General features: G+C 39.6%; 1 protein-coding gene across 3 annotated transcripts in view; it reads right to left on the bottom strand.

Annotated features, from left to right (window-relative positions):
• The window catches only part of LOC132381142 (TBC1 domain family member 22B-like), a 346,281-nt gene that overhangs the window by 305,072 nt on the left and 17,442 nt on the right, over positions 1-23,767 (bottom strand). For all 3 annotated transcript variants that reach the window (XM_059950412.1, XM_059950414.1, XM_059950413.1), the window contains one exon: positions 4,011-4,324. In XM_059950412.1, the coding sequence (XP_059806395.1) occupies positions 4,011-4,324 (314 nt within the window). The remainder of the gene's footprint in view (positions 1-4,010; positions 4,325-23,767) is intronic.

Raw genomic sequence — 23,767 nt, 5'->3', positions numbered from 1 at the left:
TCGCTTTCCTTGAAAATCTCAAAACGTTTCAGCAGTGGCACTGGACATCTCATGTTTATGCAATTTCCTAAACTGGCCACTCTTAAAATAGAATTGCAAGATGATCTAATTGTACATCTTAATAATTTGAAACAACAGCACACTGATAGGGAATTTCAGTTCAGAGTCCTGCTGGAGATACAATTCCAGTTTGGGTGGTGGATCCATTTGAATTGAATGTGAATGATGTTAACACCATATCGCAAGAATGTCTTATTGAGTTGTAAAGTGATACAACAATTCAAACAAAAAGGTATCCAATTCAGAGCTTCAAAATTGTTCTATTTTTCCATATACACCTGCAACATTTAACATATAATACCTATAACCTGTTAAAACATAAATATTGAATGTATGGTAGAATTAGTACAGTTGACCAAAAGAACTTTAGCAAGTTACGGAGACCATGGAGGATGGGGGCCACAGAAGTAAATGAAAGTCACAAGTGAGCCATCAGCAGAAAATGATTGAGAACCACAAAACTAAATTGGGATTTTATTCCCAGGAGTATAGGAGAATGGAGGGAGATCTTATGGAGGTATAGAAAATTGAGGTGTATAGATGGGTAAATACATGCAGACTTCTTTTTCACCTGAGGTGAAGTGAGACTGGAACTAAAGGTCATAGGTTTAGCATGAATAGTGAAATATTTAAGGGGAACCAGAGGGAGATCTTTTTTTTACTCAGGGTGGTGTGAGCGGGGAACAAGCTGTCAGCATAAGAGGTGAATGTTGGTTCAATTGTGACATCTGAGAAGTTTGGATAGGTACATAGTAAATGAAGGTTATGGAAAGCTATGATCTGGATGCCAGTAGATGGGACTAGGCAGAAAGAAAGGTTACAATGAATAGATGAGCCGAAGGGCCTGTTTCTGTGAGTTCATGCTGTGACTAACTTACAAAGACTCTCAAAGACCAAACACAACCAAACCCCACTCTGTGGCCATTTAGTTAAAAGTAATTTGCTTTTACAGAATTCACAAATCACTAACTAAAACTGAGATACAAAATAAAATTCTCTCAGAATTTATGGTGTAACACCCTGGTTCATATTTTTATTGTTATGCTATAGTTATTTCATTTAGCAGTTCTATAATAACAGTCTGTTCCGCTTTCAGCCTGTTTGGGTTATTGTTGAAAATAAGGGATGATGAGAATGTGTGCTATTCAACTAAGTTGGTGGAACTGGGGGCAGGTTTTGAGTGAGGGACATTAAGTTTGGTGTTGGGGCTTTTGTTCAATGGGAGACGAAGCGAGAAGACGCTAGAAAGAACCGGTTGTAGGATTTGACCCTGTGCAGAACCATGATTTGATGGAGCCATGCGCTGAGATCGACTGAGGATCGGTGAATATCGGTGAAGCGTTAAGCTCCAACTTGTGCACATTAGACTATTTAATTAAAATGGGAACTTTTCTTTTTGTTTTTCTTTACTAACCCTTTAGTTAAGATTCATAAATGTAATTCTAATATAATTCGTAAATACAATAAGTGTACTGTCTGTTATTTCATGGCACTAATTTGTAACAACGTAGCAAATTACACAGCATCCACACAATCCGGTGTTTGGGATGGGGCAGCCATCTCAATCTCACAGGTCTGGCAGAACTGCAGTACGTCTTCCCTAGACTTACGCAGCCAAGGAAACCAAAGAAATTGATAAACACTCAATGCTTCCTCTTCCAGGTCTCTAATTGTTGTGGCTTTAGGTGAGAATGTACAGTGGGAGAGAAGGCACACTGAAATCCCTGCAGCAGCCAAAAGGTTATCATGATCCATTCTGTTGATCTCACATATGCTTGCTGTCCATAGGTTGGGTACTTGAATCCTGTAGAAAGCTTTTCATTTGACTTGCATGTTGTACATTTAAAACTGAGTCATGTTGAATCTGATCTGGCTCTTTGGTAATAGAGTGTGAAATTGTGGAATCTGGAAACTACATGGTACAGGAAGAAAGCTTTCATCTCATTGCATACAATGGTGATTGAAGTGGTTACTGATCTAGTCCCACCTCCCTTGCACATAGTGCAGTTTCAGTTTCATTTAATAATCACATCTATATTGAAACACAGTGAAATGTTTTGTTTGCAATAACAAGCAATACAACTTGAGGATATACTGTGGACAGCCTGCAAGTGTGGCCACACATTCTGATGCTGATATAGCATACTCACAATGCTCAGCAGAAGATCAAAGAACACAAGAAGCAACAAGATGCCAAGAGCTCTAAACAAGCCCCGTCCTCCCGTCCATCCATCCACCCACACACCCACTCACACATACAGATAGTCCTCCAACCTCAGGACATGCACAATTTTTAAATGTGCTGAGGGTTTCTGCCTGTACCAGTCTTTAGCATGGGAAATATCAGATCTTCACCACCATTTGGTGCAAATATATCTCTATACCTACTATAATCCTTCTACTAACGACCTTAACACCATGCCCTCTGGTCTTCAATCTCTCAGCTAAAGGAAATCTGCCTAGGCCTCTCATGGTATTATAGATCTTGATTAAGCCTCTCCTTGGCTCTCTTGCTCCAAAGGAAACAAGCCCACCCTATACAGTCTTTCATTACAATTTGCCGGCAGTCTCCTCCAAAATCTCATCAGTGCCTTGTCCAGCAAAACCATGTGATTGAGTTCAAGATCCAAGAGGTAATGTTACAGCCATATAGGATCGTGGTCAGACCCCTCTTGGAGTACTGTAGTACTGTGCTCAGTTCCGATCACCTCACTACAGGAAGGACGTGGAAACTATAGAAGGGGTGCAGAGGAGATTTACAAGGAAGTTGCCTAGATTGGGGAGCATGCCTCATGAGAATAGGTTGAGTGAACTTGGTCTTTTCTCATTGGAACAACAGAGGATGAGAGGTGTACAAGACGATGAGAGGCACTGATCGCATGGATAGTCAGGCTTTTTCCCCAGGGCTGAAGTGGCTAACACGAGGGGGCACAGTTTTAAGGTGCTTGGAAGTAGGTACAGAGGAGATGTCAGGGGTAAGTTTGTTTGTTTTTACACAAAGAGTGATGATTGCGTGGAATGGGCTGCCAGTGACTGTGGTGGTGGTGGATACAATAGGGCCTTTAAAGAGGCTCCTGGATAGGTACATGAAGCATAGAAAAATAGAGGGCTATGGTTAACCCCAGCTAATTTCTAAAGTAAGTACATGTTCGGCACAGCACTGTGGGCTAAAGGGCCTGTATCGTGCTGTAGGTTTTCTATGTTTCTATTACATTTTTCCACAATTCACTTTTTTGACATACACACTGATGCTGTATCTTGATCAAATGGGAAATCATGACACAGACTGTTGTCTAGGAAGATAAAACCCCACACCATAACATAGGATAAGGTCTGTTAGTTAAGTTGATATGTTGATCAAGACAAATAACAGCATTCCTGAAATTACATCAGAGAACACTTCACAGCTGTTCTACCCGAACAGCTTCAATTTAATAACTGCTGCAAACAGAGACTCATGCAACAATTCTCAGTTGTGCATCCGATATACAAATCTAAAACATTATTTAAGTATTCAATTGGGATGCAAACAAAATAAAGTTGAGTCATTAATACTTAAATAATCTTAAATGAGAAAACATTAACGGGGTTCATATATTAACTGATAGAAGATGGAGTCCCTCTTTAATTAACTTGTACAAAACAGCCCCAAAAAGGCTTTGAATGTGATTACCAAGTCCATTGTGAAAATATCAAATAGTAGAGTATCTGCAAATCCTGTACCTCTTCAAGTCAAAAAACAATTATGTACCCACCCTTGCTGTCGATTTTCTGCTGTTCAGTATTTTCCATTATCTTTTGAAAGTTCCTAGATGATCAAACATTACAAATTTCTCATTAAATATTATTTTACATTAAAATATGATAAACTAGGGAGTAAAAGGGAGAAAAGGATTATTTCATACCAAGAAAAATTCACTCCAGCTACACTTGTATAAGCAGATCTTTACCTGAAGACTTTGATAGTTGCACCTCGCTGTTTGACTTGACCACTTTGCCATTTGTTTTTGCCTCATCGATTGATTCCGATTGATGCAACTTTTCACCTGGCCGGTCCTTTAGTTTATTGTGGTTCTGAATGACCTGAGCTGCTGTTGCCATTGCAACCTTTGAATTAAGATTCTGGGAAGCAACAGACAAGAACTCCTCTTCTTCATCATCCCCAATGTCCCAAGCATCACTGGTGCTTTTTGCAAACTCATGGAAACTTGAGGCTCTCTTTGATTTTGACTGTGTGTACATCTTGGAACCTTCTTTAAGTAAGCTGCAAAATGAAAAGTAACAAAAGATACGCGAGTATTAAATTAACTGTTCTAATAGCTGTATCAAAACACTAACCCCAAAGCATGACTGAGTCTTGTATTTCATGAATGTCACTATTTGATATCAAATTGCTTTTCAATAATGAATCACCTCATTACTTTTATTTTTAAAAATGACAACTAATTGAAATCAATCTGTACACAGTAACAATGGCAAACCACTTCTGTAAAAGAATTTGCCAAGAACAATCATGGTCAAGACCATGACCGCCCACATTATACGACATGGCACATTATGTATGAATGAACACAGTGACGGATTAGTATTTAGTGCCAAGGACTTTAAAATAAATTTATATATGTGTTAAAATATCTTTAATGGGCCACATAAATAAGTAGCACAATGACAATAAATGTTAACTGATTAAATTTTGCATTAGACTTAAAAACTCCTACATTCCAAACTAAATAATAGTTGTCTCAAGCAGTAATCAAGGACAGTATAACTCAACAAACATCAGATTCAAGATTCAGGATGGTTTAATGTCATTTCCAGTATGTAAGTATAAAGAAGAATGAAATAAATGTTACTCTGAATCCAAAGCAACACAAAAAGCAGTAAAATAAACCCAATAGTAAACAGAAATAAGTACTTAAGTTACCACATACATCGATTTGATTGTATGTCCATTAAGTGATACTAAGCAAAGAATTGTCTGCACACAAAGTGGCTGACAGGAAATGATAATTTAGTCGTGGTGAGACTGCAGAGAAGTGGGCTTGTGGGTGGAGGTGTTGATCAGCCTCCTACTTAGGGAAAATAACTTTTTGAGTCTAATGTGCCTGGCATGAATGCTATGTCACCTCCTGCCTGATGAGAATGGGAAAACAGTCCATAAATAGGGTGGGAGGCATCCTTCGTAAGGCTACTGGAACTTTTCCAACATATTTCTGTACATATCCTCGATGGCAGGTAGGCCGATGCCAGTGCTGTGTTGGGCAGTTTTAACTGTCTGTTCAATAGCCTTCCAGTCCGTACAAGTGCAGTTTCCATACCATGCAGATGCAACGAGCTAGAATGCTCTCCACTGCACGCCTGTAGAATGATGAGAATATAGATGTTCATAGTCCAGCACTCTTCAGCCTTCTCAGGAAGAACACAGATTGGTAAGCTATCCTTATTGTCCCAGTGTACATTTCACATAATGTGCACTCCCAGGAGTTTGAAATTGTTGACAGTTTCCATTGCTGTACTGCCAATGCAAATAGTGGTGTGAGTGGTGAGAGTTCTCCTAAAGTTTATAGCTATCGCTGTTGTCTTGTTGACATTGAGGAAGAGGTTATTTGCCTGGCACTGGCACCAGGTCTCAAGTTCTACCATCTTCTCTCTGTAGGCCATCTCACGATTTTTGATGAGTGCTGTTTATCAGCAAACATAATGTGATGACTCATGTGTTTGGCTGCACAGTTGTGTGAATAGAGTGTAAAGCAATGGGCTCAGCACACAGCCCCAGGGGGGCACACATGTTGAAGATGATGGGGAGGGAGGGACCACATTGCTTCAGACTTACAAAGATCAGAACAAATTTATTTTGACAAGGTGTACAGCAATACACTTTACTGATAAAATTTATAACCCCCACGGTTGCCTGCAAAATCTCACTCACAGTTCAATCCAATTTGTCGGTTTCAAAACAAATATGACAATTTGTGTATTATGACCCCCAAAGCCACTTGCATAGGAAGAAATAATTTGGTTTGCACATTATTTGAATCAAACTTGGCTTAAGGCTTGCAAACCATTGTTAAATGTTCCATCATCAATTGCATACACATGCAAATCTGCACAGGTTCCCTCTTTGCAAGTACTATAATACCATTAGGAATAAAATTAATTGAAAGGCAGTTATTGAAATTGTGTGAGAATGTATCACCATAATCCAAACCAACTGCAGACTATCTGATCAATAACATGGAGATGGTCTTCCTTCTGAAGAACTATTCTACTCATTTAGCTCATTAATCCAGTTGGTGCCCATGGAGCAGTCCAGCATTTATGATTACAGATCTTTATTTTCAATTTAGTATATCAAATACAATTTTTGAAAACAATTAAATTGTCATACCACTTGCCATTTTAAGCTTTAATACCAAAGACTACCCCCCACACCATAATCCAAATCTTATCAGTCTTAATAAGAACCCCTTTATGTATTCATCTTCCAAATTCAAATCATATTATAAAAAATTCTAAGCCATAATCATAATTACTATGTTTAATCAGCTTATTACAGTTTGACTCAGTTGATTACATGCTCACGTTCAAGTCAGAAGGTCATGGATCCATGACCAATGAGAATTACACCATACAATCTGAGAACGAATGCACTGTTGTTTTGGATAATATATCAAATTGTAATTTCATCTACATCTTGCAATCATAAAAGAAATATAGGGAGCTTTTCCGCTTAGCTATTTATTCCCTTATCCAATACCTCAGAAAAACATATAATGATTGACGTTAGTAACTATATGCATCAGTACGTGCACTCTTCTATAAATGCCAACGTGACAATTTGTAATCAGGTACATTGACTGTGATGCAGTGTAATTCATCCTGATAAAGGCACAATGTAATTAAAAGTTCTTTCACTTTCTTCCTCCAGGCACTTCAACAAGGCAATAAATGCTATTTTAATTATTTAAAATAGGTAACTTAGTCAGATCACACTTTTTCTGGCAAATGATCATCTCAAGCAAAAGTCTGTAACTTCCCTTTGGATTTGAGGACAGGCAAGGAGGTGGGTCTGTTGTCAAGAGCTAGGAGGACCTACAGTTCGATCGATCTGACGGTGGTGTCTGAAAAGAGGATGCTGTCCAAGTTGCATGTCATCTTGGGCAATGTCTCCCATCCACTCCATAATGTACTGGTTAGGCTCAGGAGTACGTTCAGCCAGAGACTCATTCCACCAAGATGTAACTCTGAGCGTCATAGGAAGTCATTCCTACCTGTGGCCATCAAACTTTACAACTCCTCCCTCGGAGTGTCAGACACCCTGAGCCAATAGGCTGGTCCTGGACTTATTTCCACTTGGCATTATTTACTTATTATTATTCAATTATTTATGGTTTTATATTGCTATATTTCTACACTATTCTTGGGTGGTGTGACTGTAATGAAACCCAATTTCCCTTGGGATCAATAAAGTACGTCTGTCCGTGATTGAAGCACCGTGCTGGGTTCAGGCACCAGAGTGTAATGAGGTAATTAAACCCAATGTCTGATCAAAAATTTAGACACTGGGCCAGATTGAAATGGTCAGGGTGTAAGAGCCCAAGGTTAGGTAAGGCCAGTTCAGATCACTGTTTAACAAAGTTTATTTGGCTCTATGCTGAACTATGGGACACGTGTGGACTTCAGTTCAAAACACTATTTGCTTGTGTTTTTTCCCCCTCTGCATACTGGGTGTTCAACGGTCTTTTTTAAAAATACATGTTTTTTTTTTGGGGGGGGTGTTTCTTTATTTCATGGCTGCCTGTTAGAAGACGAATCTTAAGGTTGCATAATGAATACATAAACTTACTTTATACTTTGATCTCCTAGTCCTCCTTCATGCCTGGTAGATAATCAATATCAACCATAAAACTCAAGTCACATCAAACGTTAAAATGAATGACCCACAATCACCACCACCCATTCTCTTGGTAACTACACAAAGCAAATACATGCAATTCACAAAATGATCTTGGATATCTCTGCAATCCATTCCTCAGGCATGATCGCAGATGCTCTCTGTAGGTACTCATCACAACACTGATGATAATTTTAAGCCCACAACTCTTGAACTTTGAGTTATCCAAAAATACTTAATTTACACCTTGCCTCGCTATATTTGAAACCACCATCATCAGCTATTTGTTTGTTCCTATTTGTCCTTTCCCCAAAATTATAGAATTGAAACAACTTCATTTCTTTCAGTCCTTCAATCCACCCACAACCTTGTTGAAGGTTGCTTGCAAATCCACAGACAAGTTAAGTCAACAGAGAAACTGCAGGAACAAGAATGTGGAGCAACAACAAAAAAAAACAACACAACCTGCAGGAGGAATTCAGAGTATTAAGCAACATCTGCAGAGGCAATGGGTTAGTCAATGTTGAATCTAGCCCCTATATCATGGTTAGTGGAAACTATCCATCTTTGAATCCGCATCAGCTCAGGTTTATTATTAATTTGCCAAGAACCTCCAACTTTATTCCTGAATGTAAAAACATTGGGTGAACTACATATTAGGAGTCTGATCACATGCTGAATATTTACAGGGAGTAATTAGTTGATGTAAATAAGCCTTCTTTGCCAACTAGCCAATGCCTGTGCTACATGTAAGTAACATTTTGCTTATAAGCATTATCTGGATCAACTCCAATTTCCTTCTATTTATCTGCATTATTTATCTCAAATAGTTCAGGAAGTAGACAATGAAAGTTAGAAATGCTTTAGTTACTGTAATTCTTTAAAGAAACAAAGCCTTGTTATAACTATTTCTATGTTTCATTACAGCTTTCATGAGACTAATTAGAGAACAAATCATACCTATATATTAAACCACAGCATGGATTTAAAATGTTCCACCAATGTTTAAGACATGGCTTAACAATTTAATAATTCTTAATGGGGCATAAAAATAAATATTTTTTGTGTAATTTCTTTTATATAATGTTATTTACTTCCAGTCTGCATAAAATCCAAAGAACATAATGATATAGTTTTATCTAATTGTTGCAATGAAGTCACAATGAAGAAAACATGCTTAACTGAGATGTGAAATAAAACAAAGTGCTTTTTAAAAGTACAGGTGTTCACACTACTGCCACTCTGTACAGAATGTATACAATAAATATTGTCTTTATATACAAATTAGATAACAATCTAAACTTGATATACCAATGACTAATAGTTGAAAATTCTGTATAAAAACCCTTCTAAGTAGTCTACTAACAAAGTACAGGTTCATTTACTTTAAATATTACTGTCTTCATAATAGCTTGCAAGTTGACATTTATGGTCCATTTCCTTCCACTTGGCAACTAATTCAGGTTAAGTATTTTGAGGACATTCAGTTAGTGATCTTTAAAACTTTCCATCCTTCTATGATAACCAGTTTTTTTTAAAATTAAGATCAAGGCTGCCTTCACTTTTGGTAAGTATTCAACTACAAATGAAAAGAAGATATTTATTATGAGCCTCCTGCCAACATTGTTCAGAGCTGTCCAATTCCATGATTTTGTAATCTGGCTCTCTCCCATAGTTGCTCAGTTAAAATCCAGTGCAGGTTTCAACAGAGAAAAACCTTTAGATCTTTTTGCATCTTTCAGACCTGAAGTACCAGGCAAAAATTTTTTTGAAGTTCAACAGGTAAAAGCAGTAAAGAATCCAAACATAAAGAGACTGTAACCAATTTAAACCTGTCCAATAATTGAATGATAGTACATGAGAAGGTGGTGTTACTTTGGAAATGGATGGACTGTGACAATAAATGTAACATTGTTAAAATTGACAAAGGCTTGGTCTTACACAAAGAAATCATAAATTGGAGATCAACTTCTGTTGGTTTTCTTAAAACCATAAAGCTGCTGTCTGAGTTAGTGTGATCATACAGCTATTAAAGCATCTTCCCAAGATAGTTCCACTTCAAAAGAGAGCGTATAATATTATTTTCTCTTCTTCTAAAATTCTAACCTGAACTGATCTAAATAAAACTATTTCAAATACCACATGCAGGATTTTAGAAACTTGGTAGTTTCAAATCTTGAAGTATCTTGGACAAGGAACAATCATGAGACTTTGCATACATCTCTTCACCCCCAACCTTTTTGTGATGTGATAATGTACTTTAATTAGGCTCTGACTTACACACAAAATGATACTGCTACATGAATGATACAATGTAAAACTGAAATTGTTGAAGATCATGCAAAAAATGCTTTAGGTTTGGGCTAACCCTAACCCTACTTACTGTAAATTGAAATAAACATTTTGCTGAAGTCATCAAAAGTAGAACATTATATCATTAAACATATCTTTATTCTGCCCACATGGATCGCTCCTTCCACGATTCCCTTGTCCATTCACCTCTCCACGGTAATCCTAATCTCCCCCCACCACCCTCCGGCATTTATCCCTGCAAACTTCCAAAGTGCTACACCTGCCCAGATACCTCTTTCCTCACCTCGATTCAGGGCCCCAAGCAATCCTTCCAGGTGAGGCAACACTTCACCTGCGAATCTGCTGAGGTCGTCTATTGCATCCAGTATTTTTGATGTGGCCTCCTCTACGTTGGTGAGACCCGTCGTAAATTGGGGAGCCACTTAGTCTGCACCATCAGCCACAAGCGGGGCTTCCTGGTAGCCAAATGTTTTAATTCTGATTCCCATTCCTGCTCCAACACGTTGGTCCATGGCATCCTCTTGTGCCACGATGAGGCCATCCTCAGGGTGGAGCAGCAATACCTTATATTCCAATCTGGGTAGCCTTTAAACTGATGGTATGAATATCAATTTCTCCTTCCAGTAAACTAATTACTCCCCCCCCCCGCCCCCCCCCCACACCTCCTCTATTTCCCTTGCTGATCTTTTACTTTTCTCACCTGCCCATTACTTCCCTCAGACTCCCCTCCTCCTTCCTTTTGCCCTATGGTCCACTCTCCTTCCCCAGCAAATTTCTTCCTCTGCAGCCCTCAACCTTTCCCACCCACATGGTTTCACCCATCACCTTCCAGCTAGCTTTTATCTCCTCCCCCCCCCCCCACTTTCTTTACTTTGGCATCCTCCCATTTTCTTCTCACTCCTGAAGGGTTTCAGCCCGAATCATCAACTATCTATTCATTTCCATGGATACTGTCTGACCTGCTGAATTCCTCCAGCATTTCAAGTGTGTGTTGCTTTGGATATCCAGCATCTGCAGACCTTCTCATGTTTCTGTAGAACTCCTGGAACAGGCCCATCCCAGAGTCAAGAAGGCATAATACTTATGCAAAATCCTTCCACCCATCTTTGACAATACACCGCAAACACTTGTGACAATAATAAGCCAAATTTGCCAATGTACTAAGATACAGTGGAAATTCTGAAGTGCAGTGCAGGTGGGTAATGAAGTGAGAGCCATAATGAGGTAGTTTGAGAGGTCAAAAGTCTATCCTATCATTCTCTAGGACTGTTAAAGAGTCCTATGACAGTATGATAGAAGTTGTCCTTAAGCTTAGTGGTTCAGGCTTTTGTAGCTTGTCTGATAGGACAGCAGAGAAAAGAGAATATCTGAGTCGGTGGGATCCTTTATTATGTTGGTTTCTTTACCAAAGCATCAAGAGTAGACAAATTCTGTGAAGGGAAAGCTGATTTCCACGATATGCCGAGCTACGCCTACAATTGTACAGTTTCTTGCAACCCTCGTGCCCCAGCAACATCTTCCTAAATCTCCTCCGTATTCTTTCCAACTTCATGTCATCATTCCTATAGCAGGTGACCACTCATGAACAATATTCCAGCTGCAACATAACATCCAAGCTACTATATTCTGTGCCCACACTGAAGAAGGTCAGCACATCTAAAGCCTTCGTCACCACCCTGTCCACATGTGATGCCATTTTCAGAGAGCCATTTACTTGTTCTCCTTGATCTTTCTGTCCTACAATACTCCAAGGCTTTACCATTCACTGATCAAGTCCTATTATCATTTGTCTTCCCAAAATGCAATACCTTGCACTTATTTTTACTGCATGCCATTTACCATCCTTGGCAACATGCCTAACTGATGAAGATCCTCTTGTAATTTTTGATAACCTTCTTCATTATCTGTGATACCAGCCACTTCATTGTTATCTTCCAAATTACTAACCATGTCCTTCTAATGCTCATTCAAACGATGAAGAACAATGGGCCCAGCATCAATCCCTGTGGCATCACTGATCACAGGCCTCAACTTGGAAAAACAACTTTCCAGCTTCAAGCCAATTAAGATTCCACTTAGCTGGTTCTCCCTAGACCCCATGTGATCTAACCTTCTCTTGTTTTCCATATGGGACCTTGTCAAAGGCCTTGCTAAAGTCCAAATAGATAATATCCACCAACCTGGCCTCATCAATTGTGTTGGTTCCCTCTTCAACACAAACTAACAGATTAATTGAAGGAGGGAAAGTAGAGAGGGATCAATTACAACAGGCACACAAGAGATTCTGCAAATGCTGTAAATCTTCAGCAACAGACAAAATTGCTGGAGGAACTCAGCAAGTCAGGCAGCATCTTGTGGGGTTGTGGGGGTGGGGAGGAGGAAGAGATAAGCTGTCGAAGTTTCAAGCTGAAACCTTTAATGGATTCGTGATGATTGAGTCCTGATGAACTGCATCCATTAACTGAAACTGCAGATGACTGAAAGTCAGCAAGAATCTAAAGGTTGATTTGTTCAATTTCCCTCTTTCTTGAAGCAAGCGATGGATCCAAATGCATGCTCATCCTTCAGCACCTCGTAAAAGCAACTAACATTCACATACACGTGTAAGCATTAAGCACGGCATTTTAAATCTGCAAGAACATTTTGGCTGCATGTTCAAATACGTCCATACCCAATATTCACATACATGCACTTCCAGCGGTCATCGCTGGATAACAAGTATTAATGTTATCCTTGGTGTCTATGCCTCGCCCTGATTCACAACACTGTCAATATCCGCAGATCCTTTACTATCACTTTGATCTGGATCAAGTTATTCACCACCAGCTGGGAACTAATCATATTTTTTTTCAGTTTTATAGTCAGTAACCTACTGGTTTACTAAATATCCTGGGATCTAGAGTTCGAATGCTTTGATACTGTTACAAACTGGTTCATATTTAGGAAGAACTTAAGACTAGGAAACAAAAACAAACTGTTTCATTTAGAAATAACAAGTGCAATTAAATTGAGGTACATAACCAAGGAATACAAAAGCTTAAAAGCTTCTTCCCAATATGCTACTGACAAATAACATGTTTACACACCCTTTTGGCAGTTATACACATACTTCAATCTCATTGGAATTCACAGGTGTTCATTACCATCATCTGTCCAGTCCAAAAAGTAATTTGATATTAGACAGATTCAGGTGTTGGAGTCACTAGTTCAAAAACTTACTTTAAATAAAAATATATAGCAGCAGTACAATTATATAATATTGAAGCACAAGTTAGTGAGTGAGCCTACCATAAAAAATGTTTGCTTACTGCCACATCACTGTAACCTCTACCATTACAACAGACAGGAGCTGTAATCTTAAACAAATCATGGAATAATTTCTCTGGCTCAGATATAAATTACTATTCTCTGGCCAAAACAAAGTACAATCACCACAAAGACAGACTTAGCTCAAGCAACAAATCAGGTAAAAACAAATAAAATGCTATTCCAAATTCATTATTAACTTCAGAACAATTTTAAAAAATCTTAAGTGTGCACTGAAAAATTAGCTGTTATAGTCTACATTAGAAAAACAGAATCACTATCCAGTGTATTGAAATACCAGCACAATCATCAAAGTTTGTTTTACAACATTTACATTTCACTCTTTGATCACAAGCTCTAAACATACTGCAAAAATTTAGATTTCACAGAGGATACTCATAACAGTTCTCAAATCTTCCAAATGACTATTCTCTACCTTGCAAAATAATTTCTGACCTCAGACACTGTACTCTCCATTCAACCCAAAAAAAACATTTTGCAGCAATTACACATTTTCAGGATTTGCACCAACAGCCAAGGGAAATAATATAAAAATACTGATTGTGACATAGGTTGATTACATCAGTCCAGGAGCACATAAGCATTACATTTTGAAAATATAACATTTGGACAATAAAGCCACAGGTCTGCTGGAAATATAAAACTTTTTGAGTGCACGTTGCATGTTTACTTCTGATTTTTAGAAAAGGGTACAGTTTGGTATTCATACCATAACATTGCATCAAAAATTTCATTTTAGCTACATTTGAATAGATACATTTTCCAACTCAAAACACTAAATGGCAATAAATATTCTTAGCCCTTCTGACACAAATAATAAGCAAAGAAACTCGTAATAATCTTGGTGCAAGTCTCAGCAGTCAACTTTGTGTGGTCCCTGTGGCATTTGGCACAAAGACAGTTAGCTAGGAACTTCTGTGGCTTCTTTTTAACCAGCTGATTTGTCCGTCTTGCTTGCTCTGCCCCTAAAGTCCTCTGTAACATTGTCACTATTAACCACAACTACATCCCAAATGCTTGTTTCAATGCCCATTGTCTTTACAACTTGCTTACAGTTGACTTAAGTGCAGAAACAAATATCCAGAATACAATTCAATGGTCAGCTCAATGCATGGCAAATCATTGCAAACACAAGTATCAGCAAGTAAAGCTTATTAATTGATATGGTCAGATGGAATTAGCAGATTCTAAGAGTTCTAAGATACTGTTCTTGTTTTTTTTAATGTAGAGTTACAGCATGGTAACAGGCCCTTCTGGCCTAACAAGTAAGCCCACACCGCCCAAATAGACACAAGTGACCAATTACCGTAGATTCCGGACTACAGAGCGCACCTGATTAAAAGCCGCATGCTCTAATTTTAGAAAGAAAATCAATTTTCTACTTGTACAAGCCGCACCGGATTTTAAGCCGCAGGTGTCCCACGTTGTAATATGTGATATTTACACAGAAAGATATTACACGTGAGGATTTTTTAACTTTTAATTAAATCCGTATGGTAACAAAAACAAATACATATTGCAAATGCTTTTTTTCAAACAGTGCCTGTAACACAGCTACTTTTAAATATACATACGTATCGGTAACACACAAATTACGCTGCGTATACTTTTTTACTGAACAGTGCACGAACAACATTCCAATATCTCCTAACGACTGGTAAAAAAAATATATATATACTACAGCCTACCAGGAAAAGTTATTGATCGCCTTCTTCATCTTCCTTCTGCGCACTAAAACCATCAAAGTCCTTCAGTGTCCGAATTGAATAAAACCTCAGGATCTCGTCATTCACTTCAGTCTCTTCGTTGTCGCTCTCACTTGAGCGCACACAGTCCTCTTCATCACGCAGCAGTCCAGCCTTTCGAAACCCGCTGGTGATGGTGGAAGTTGTGACACCGCTCCACACATTTAGGATCCACTGGCAGATTTGAGTTAAAGATGCTCTTCGCATGCGTCCTGTTTTGGTAAAGGATTTCTCGCTGCTCGTCATCCAAGCCTCCCACTCAACGCACAGCGCCACTTTAAATGCCCGGTTCACGCTGATGTCCAGTGGCTGCAAATACTTCGTGGTGCCCCCAGGAATCACCGCTGGAATTGAGTTTGTACTCTTGATGGCAGCTTTCACTGAACTTTCATTGTCAGCCGCTTAAAAAAATCACCATCGGTGGAAGCTTTAGTCCGGATGCTGTGCAGCTCAGAACACAAGTAAAATGCGTTCTCTCATGGCCACTTGTTTTCAGTGTGATGGACGAGTCACCTTTTTTATTAACAGTCCAAGTGAGAGGCAGGTCAAACGTCAAAGGTACTTCATCCATATTTATATCATCTGGCCCGATGGAATTCTCCGCTATCTTTGTTTGAGTGAATGTGCGGAAGTTAGCAAGTTTTTCCTCGTGGTCAGGAGGGAGCTGCTGACACAGAGTCGTACGTACCCTGACGGACAGGCCTTTTCGTCTCATAAATCTAAAACACCACGATGGCCCACCTCTAAAATCTTCGATTTTCATTTTGGTGGCGATTGCTTTAGCCTTCAGTCTGATCTGCACGGTGGAAACACCGCGGCCGCCTGCTCTCTGTGTATTAACCCAGTCTTCAAGAAAGTTTTCAAGTTCGGGTCATCTGCTATGATTACCTCTGAAAGCTTTTGTCGTCTTTTTGCATTGACTCAGTTCTTCATGCTGGCGTCTCCACCGTCTCACCATCGATTCATTTATGCCAAGATTATGTGCAGCAGCTCGATTTCCTTCTTCAACCGCCAGATTGATTGCCTTTAACTTAAAAGCTGCATCATATGCTTTTCTTCAAGTGTTTTCCATGTCGATGAGGGTGAGTACAAATGACTGATTTACAATAATTTAATTGTGAAAGTGCGCTTGATTTATCGTACAATTCCATTGGACCTCTGTGAACTACTCATCAATTTTATTGGTCTACTGTTACGAGGCAAAATGTTTTTGGCGGCATGAAAAAAAAACATGCATTAGCCGCACCGTAGTATAGGCCGCAGTGTTGTCGCAGTGTTCAAAGCGTGGAAAAAAAGTAGCGGCTTATAGTCCGGAATTTACGGTAACCTACTAACCAGCCTACACATCTTCAGAATGTGGGAAGAAGCCAGAGAACCCGTATGAACCCCACACAGTCACAGAGAGAATGTAAAATCTTCTTACAGACAGCAGCAGGAATTGAATTCAGGTCGCTACCATGCCACTGTGACTAGAAGACATCTATGAGGTCCACTGCTCTTTTGTATCGCCCCCCCCCCCCCCATTGAATAAAGAAAATTAATGCTTACTAGACTAACATTTGAAATAGGTGAGATGCCTTGGTTAGACAGGTCGGGCTTGCATCGATTAGAGTTTAGAATGAAGAAAGGGGATTTGATTGAAACACAGGGTTTTGCATCTGCTGCCCAGACCTCTCTCCTACAGAGGAACATACTGACACAGGCTTTGAAGACTCAGTTTAATGATTAGACATGTTGAATAGTCCCTAGTCTCAGCTGAACAAAACAGCTGCAACTTTCATGCCCATACATCAGTACTTCTATCAGCAGGCAGGATGTTATCCAGGGAATTGCCTCACTATGAGTAATTACAGTAAAAAAAGATGAAGGAATTCAGTGGGTCAGGCAGCAGTTGAGGAAAAGCAGAGACTACAGTTATAGTCACAATCCTGCATTGGGGGGGGGGGGGGGGGTGTGTGTGTCTGTGTGTGTCTGTGTGTGTCTGTGTGTGTGTGTAAAGGGGAGATGGCCAACATAAAAAGATGTGGGGTTGGATGGGCTAGGAATAGAAATTAAACAGGAGTTGGGTGAAGAGGTGTTTATGGATAGATACAACTAGGTTGGCTGGGGGGAGGGGGAGGAAGAGAAGCAAAGGATAGAAATTGTAACAGAAGCTAGGAGCTAATAGTTGGATAGAAAGAGCTGCAGGTTATAAAATCCAAGTAGAAAGAAAGTCTACACATTGAATCAAGGGAGGCACGGTGGGCAGATAGGAACCAGAAAAGAAGGGGTCGGGGTCCCAGTAGAGTAAGTGAGTGATAGGCAGAAAGAACCAGGGAGGAGGAGAGGTATGAAAACAAATATGTAAAAGGACCTGGATCGATAAGAAAGAAAGGAAGGAAGAGGGAGTGTGGGTTACCTGAAATTGGAGAATTCAATGTTAATGCCATCAAGTCATATACTACCCAGGTAGAATAGAAGGTACTGCTACCTTGCTCTTGCTGGCTTCATGCAGTAGTGAAGGCTGAGAACCGTGTGAGCAAAAGGGTGGAAATGGGGAGCAGAGTTAAACTGGATTGAATTGACTTTATTACTTACATCCTCCATGTACACGAGTAAAAATTTTTACATTATGTCTCTGTTCAAATGTGCAATTATAGTAATTTATAATAAATAGTATGTACAACAGGATAGTCAATATAACATAGAAATACAGTTCTGTTAGCATAAATTAAGCAATCTGATGTCCTGATGGAAGAAGCTGTCCCAGAACCTAGTGGTCCTGGATTTCAAGCTGTGGTACCGTTTCCCAGATGGTAGTAGCTGGAGCAGTTTGTGGTTGGGGTGACTGGGATCTCCAATGATCCTTCGGGCCCTTTTTACACACCTGTCTTTGTAGTTGTCCTGAATAGTGGGAAGTTCACAACTACAGATGCACTGGGCTGTCCGCACCACAGTCTGCAGAGTTCTGCAATTGAAGGAAGTACAGTTCCCATACCAGCCAGTGGTACAATCGATCAGAATGCTCTCAAGCATGCCCCTATAGAAAGTTCTAAGAATTTGGTGAGGCCATGCCAAACTTCAAGGCACTATTGTACCTCTTCACCACACAGACCACACGAGATCCTCAGTGATGTTCTTGAAACAGGGAGCCCCAGAGAGACCAGGCAGAGTGCAGGCGCTCAGCAAAATAGCGTCCTTGCCTGTTATTGGTCTCACCAATACAGAAGCCACATTCAAAGGAATAGACAAGATTGTAGGAGATGCACGGGAATTTTTGTGTCACCTGGAAGTGCTTTCCAAGCTCTTTGATAAGTTATAGTACTGTTTCCAAAAGTATTGCTATGGCACAAACCAGGCATGACCTCCTGCCTTCACCATTGCCTTGCTGGAAACCTGAAGTACTAAGCAGCCACATTGCTCAGCCTAACCTGCTTACCACCAATCCTGACAAGCAGCATTTCTGCACCATGTTATGGAGTTATACATGGCTGTAAGTGTGCCAACAGTGGGCACAGATTTATTTCAAATTCCTAGCATGGAAGAGAAAACAAGGGTTTGCACCAGGCCTCCAATGTTACAGAAGTGGATGTTTTGTTTTTTAAAAATAGAGCGATTAATATTTCTAAAATGTTCAGAAGACAGAACTGCAAATGCTATAATGAATCAAAGCTCTGTTGTATGGCATTCAACAGTGCTCTAGTTTATTGATTTCAGTATGAAATAAAAAATTGCAGGCAACAATACATGTCTGAATGTCGCAGCACTCAATCTTCAGTTTAAAATAATTGTAGTATGGCAGACTCCTGGGTCACGACAATCTGATGTAGATGTTAGTAACAAACTCTTCACAGACACAGAACAGTCTCTTTTAATCACTAAAGGTATCTCTACATATGGGAATGCTAGGATGCTATTGTTAGCACAGAGCAATTCCCCAAAGACCAAGTGCATTTTTTTAAGCTATTAGGCAGATAAGACTGAACAATTTTCCATTGGTTATGGTGTAAGTGATTCTGTATAAATGGAAGACACGAAACAATTTAAAGAATATTCCACGATTAGCCTCAGAGCATAATGCTATCTAACTCTTTAAAGAAAGAGAACATGTCAAGCAGGTTCAATGGGCAGCCAATTTTCTTCAGCACTTTGAATAAATTGCCCATCCTCACACAATTGAATGCATTGGTGAGGCCAGTCAAAGCTCTGTTTTTGCTAAAGGCATTTCTCCTCTACTTTCAGAACTAAACTATTTAGCAGAATGCATATTCCAAATTAATTTCACAGATTATATTTAATTTTTTTCTTGATACTACCATAATCTATGTGCATTTCCAACCTTGCCACAAGTGATTTCAAGACTGAGGCCATCTGAACATACACCAAACTTGACACCAATCCAGATGGTCTGCATATTTATGCCAATCCTATGCCCTTCAAGAAGGAAGCATACATTATTAAGAACCCTCATCATAAGGCAGGCCCTCTTCTTATTTCTACCATCGGAATATACAGGAGCCTGAACACCCACACTCAATATTTAGGAACAGCCATCAGATTTCTGAACAATCCTTGAACACTACCTCACCATTCTGCTTTTGCACTTTTTGTAAATATAGAGAGCATAGTATTTTTTTTAAATGTCTTGCAGTGCATTGCTGTCACAAAACCATAAGACATAGGTGCAGAATTAGGCCACTCAGCTTCATTGAGTCTGCTCCGCCATTCCATCACGGCTTATTTATTATCCCTCTCAACCCCACTCTTCAGTCTTCTTCCCATAACATTTGACATCCTGAATAATCAAGAACCTATCAACCTCCATTTTAAATACACTCAATCATTTGATCTCTACACGTCGGTAACAATGAATTCCACAGATTTACCACCCTTTGGCTAAAGAAATTCCTCATCTCCATCCCTATATTCTGAGGCCATGCCTTCTGGTCCTCGACTCACCCACTACAGGAAAAGTCCATTCCACATGCACTCAATCTGGGCCTTACAATATCTCAGATTTCAATGAGATACCCCTCATTCTTCTCAACTCCAACGAGTATAAGCCTGGGGTCATCAAACACTTCTCGTACAGTATGCCTTTCATTCCTGCAAACATTCTTATGAACCTCCTCTGGACCCTCTGCAATGCAACTTTTCAGATCAGGGGCCCAAATCTGTTCACAATAGTCCAAAGCACAGTCTGAGCAATGCCTTATAAAACCCTACCATCCACATCCTTGCTATTATATTCCAGTCCTCAAAAAGTGAATGCTAAAATTGCATTTTCCTCCCTTACCATCAATTCAAACTGCAAGTTAACCATCAGAAAATCCTGCACAAAGACTCACAAGTCCCTTTGCACAGCTGATTTTTGAATTTTCTATCCATTTAGAAAATAGTCCACACTTTTATTCCTTTACCAAAGTGCATGACTATACAATTCCATAAACTATATTCCATCTCCCACTTCCTAACCCATTCTCTTAATCAGTCCAAGTCCTTCTGCGGACTCCCTGATTCCTCAAAACTACTGCCCTTCCACCTATCTTTGTATCGTCAGCAAACTTGGCCAAAAAAACCCATTAATTCCATCATCCAAATCATTGACACATAACATGAAAAGGAGTCCCAATACCGACCCCTATGTAACACCACTAGTCACTGGCAGCCAAACAGAATAGGCCCGCTTTATTCCCTCTCTTAGCCACCTGACAGTCAGCCAGTGTTGTATCCACGCTAGCATTTTTCCTGTGATTCAATTAAACTCCCACTGGCTCTCCTTTGTCTATCCTGCTAGCTATTTCCTCAAAGAATTCCAACAGAGTTTTCAGGCAAGATTTCCCCTGAAGGAAACGTGCCCACTTTGGCCTACTTAATCATGTGCCAAGTATCCCGAAACCTCATTCTTAACAATCAACTCCAACATGTTCCCAACCTCTGAAGTAAAACTAACTGGCATACAATTTCATTTCTTCTGCCTCCTTCCCTTCTTAAAGGGCAGAGTAACATTTGCAATTTCTAGTCCTCTGGAACATTTCAGAATCCAGCGATTCTTGAAAGATCATTACTAATACCTCCACAATCTCTTCAACTAACTCTTTCAGAAACCTGGAGTGCAGTCCATTTAGTCTAGGTGACTTGCCTACCTTCCGACCTTTCAGCTTCCCGAGCACCTTCTCCTTAGCGATGGCAACTACATTCACTTCTGCCTCCTGAGGCACTCATATTTCTGGCATAACTTGTGTCTTCCACAGAGAAGACTGGTGCAAATAGTCTGCCTGCCATTTCTTTATTCCCCCATTACTAGCTCTGCAGCATCATTTTCCAGCAGTCCAATATACACTCCTGCCCCCCCCACCTTTTTACTCTATATATCTGAAAATAACTTTTGGCGTCTTCTTTTATAATATTGCGAGTTTACCATACTTTATTTTTTCTCTCGTCATGGCTTTTTTCGTTGATTTCTAGTTTTTAAAAGCTTCCAAATCCTCTAACTTAACACTACTTTTTGCTTTATTACATGCCTTCTTTTGCTTATATGCTATCTTTGACTGCCCTTGTCAGCCACAAATGCCTTATCCTCCCTTTAGAATACTACTTCATCTTTGGGATGCGTCTTTCCTGCATCTTCTGACTTGCCATCAGAAACTCTAGCCACTGCAGTTCTGCCATCAGCCCTATTCGTGTCCCCTTCAGCCAGCTCCTCTCTCAGGGCATTCTAATACCCTTTAGTCCTGACTTTACAGCTGACTTTATCGTTCTCTCTCAAACTGCAAAGTCAATTCTATCATAAGTCTGTCTTACACTGAGAGGTTAGAGAGACTGGGCTTGTACACGCTGGAATTAAGGAGATTGAGAGGGGATCTGATTGAAACATATAAGTTTATTAAGGGATTGGACAAGATAGAGGCAGGAAATATGTTCCAGATGCTGGGAGAGTCCAGTACCAGAGGGCATGGTTTGAGAATAAGGGGTAGGTCATTTAGGACAGAATTAAGGAAAAACTTCTTCTCCCAGAGAGTTGTGGGGGTCTGGAATGCACTGCCTCAGAAGGTAGTGGAGGCAAATTCTCTGGATGCTTTCAAGAAGGAGCTAGATAGGCATCTTATGGATAGGGGAATCAAGGGATATGGGGACAAAGCAGGAACCGGGTATTGATAGTAATTGATCAGCCATGATCCCAAAATGGCGGTGCAGGCTCAAAGGGCCGAATGGTCTACTTCTGCACCTATTGTCTATTGTCTATATATGATCACTGCCTCCGAAGGGTTCCTTTAAGCTCCCTCATCAAATCTGATTTGTTACACAATAACAAATCCAGGATTGCCTTTCTCCCAATGGGCTCAACCACAAGCTGCTCCAGGAAGCTATAAGTTGCCTTTTCTTAGCATCCAACACCAACCTGATTTTCACAATTTACTTTCATATTGAAAACCCCCATGATCATCATAGCATTGCCCTTACTACATGTCTTTTCTATCTCCAGTTGTAATTTATATCCTACATACTGCCTACTCTTCAGAGGCCTGTATATAACTCCCATCAGGGAGTTTAACCTTTGCAGTTTAGTACCTCTACCCACATGGATTCTACATCCTTTGATCCCATAACACCTTTTTCCAAGACTTGATTTCATGTTTTACCAACAAAGCCACCCATCCTGCCTGTACTTTCAATACAATGTATATCCTTGGATGTTAAGCTTCCAACTACGAAACTACGATCTTCTCTTAGACAAGATTTTGTGATGGCCACAACATCATACCTGCCAATTTCTAACAGCAGTACAAGATTGTCTGCCTTATTCTGTGTACTGCATGCATTCAACTATAACACCTTGAGTCCTGTATTCATTACCATTTTTGACTTTGCCCCCATATTACAGTTCAACTCATCCCACTGACTGCAAATTTGCTCTATCACTGCCTACCCTTGCTTTCAGTCACACTACACAATGCATCAATTTGTATACCAACTACCTCAAACTCAAACTAGCAAATTAGTTTAAAATCCTCCCCAACTGGCAAACTTGCCCGCAAGAATATTGGTTGCCCCTTGGGTTTAGGTGTAACCTGTCCTTTTTATACAGCTCATACTTTCCCCAGAAGAGATCCCAACAAAAATAAATTTCACAACAGAGGTCAGCGATAATAAACAGAATTAAAAATAACAGCATGTTGGCTCAAATCTAACATTGCTCAAAAGTATTTTATTTTTACTAGTTGCACCAACTAAAAACCACATTCTATTTATGTTATGTAATTCACCCTACTTTGGGTATACTAACATTTATGCCAGTCATTCTGTTAAGCAAGTTTTGCTTAATTCTCACTTCTCCCTTTGTTCTGGTTTTGTATTTAACATTTTAATAAGATGATTAAAACATTTAATTTGTTTTCAATATGAACGTAAACAGAGTGCCTAATATCTCTGGATGTATTAGTACGCA

The sequence above is a fragment of the Hypanus sabinus genome, chromosome 25, assembly GCF_030144855.1.
Source record: "Hypanus sabinus isolate sHypSab1 chromosome 25, sHypSab1.hap1, whole genome shotgun sequence".
Lineage (NCBI taxonomy): Eukaryota > Metazoa > Chordata > Chondrichthyes > Myliobatiformes > Dasyatidae > Hypanus > Hypanus sabinus.
Note: the sequence above shows the minus strand (reverse complement) of the source record. Positions and strands in the feature narration are given on the sequence as shown.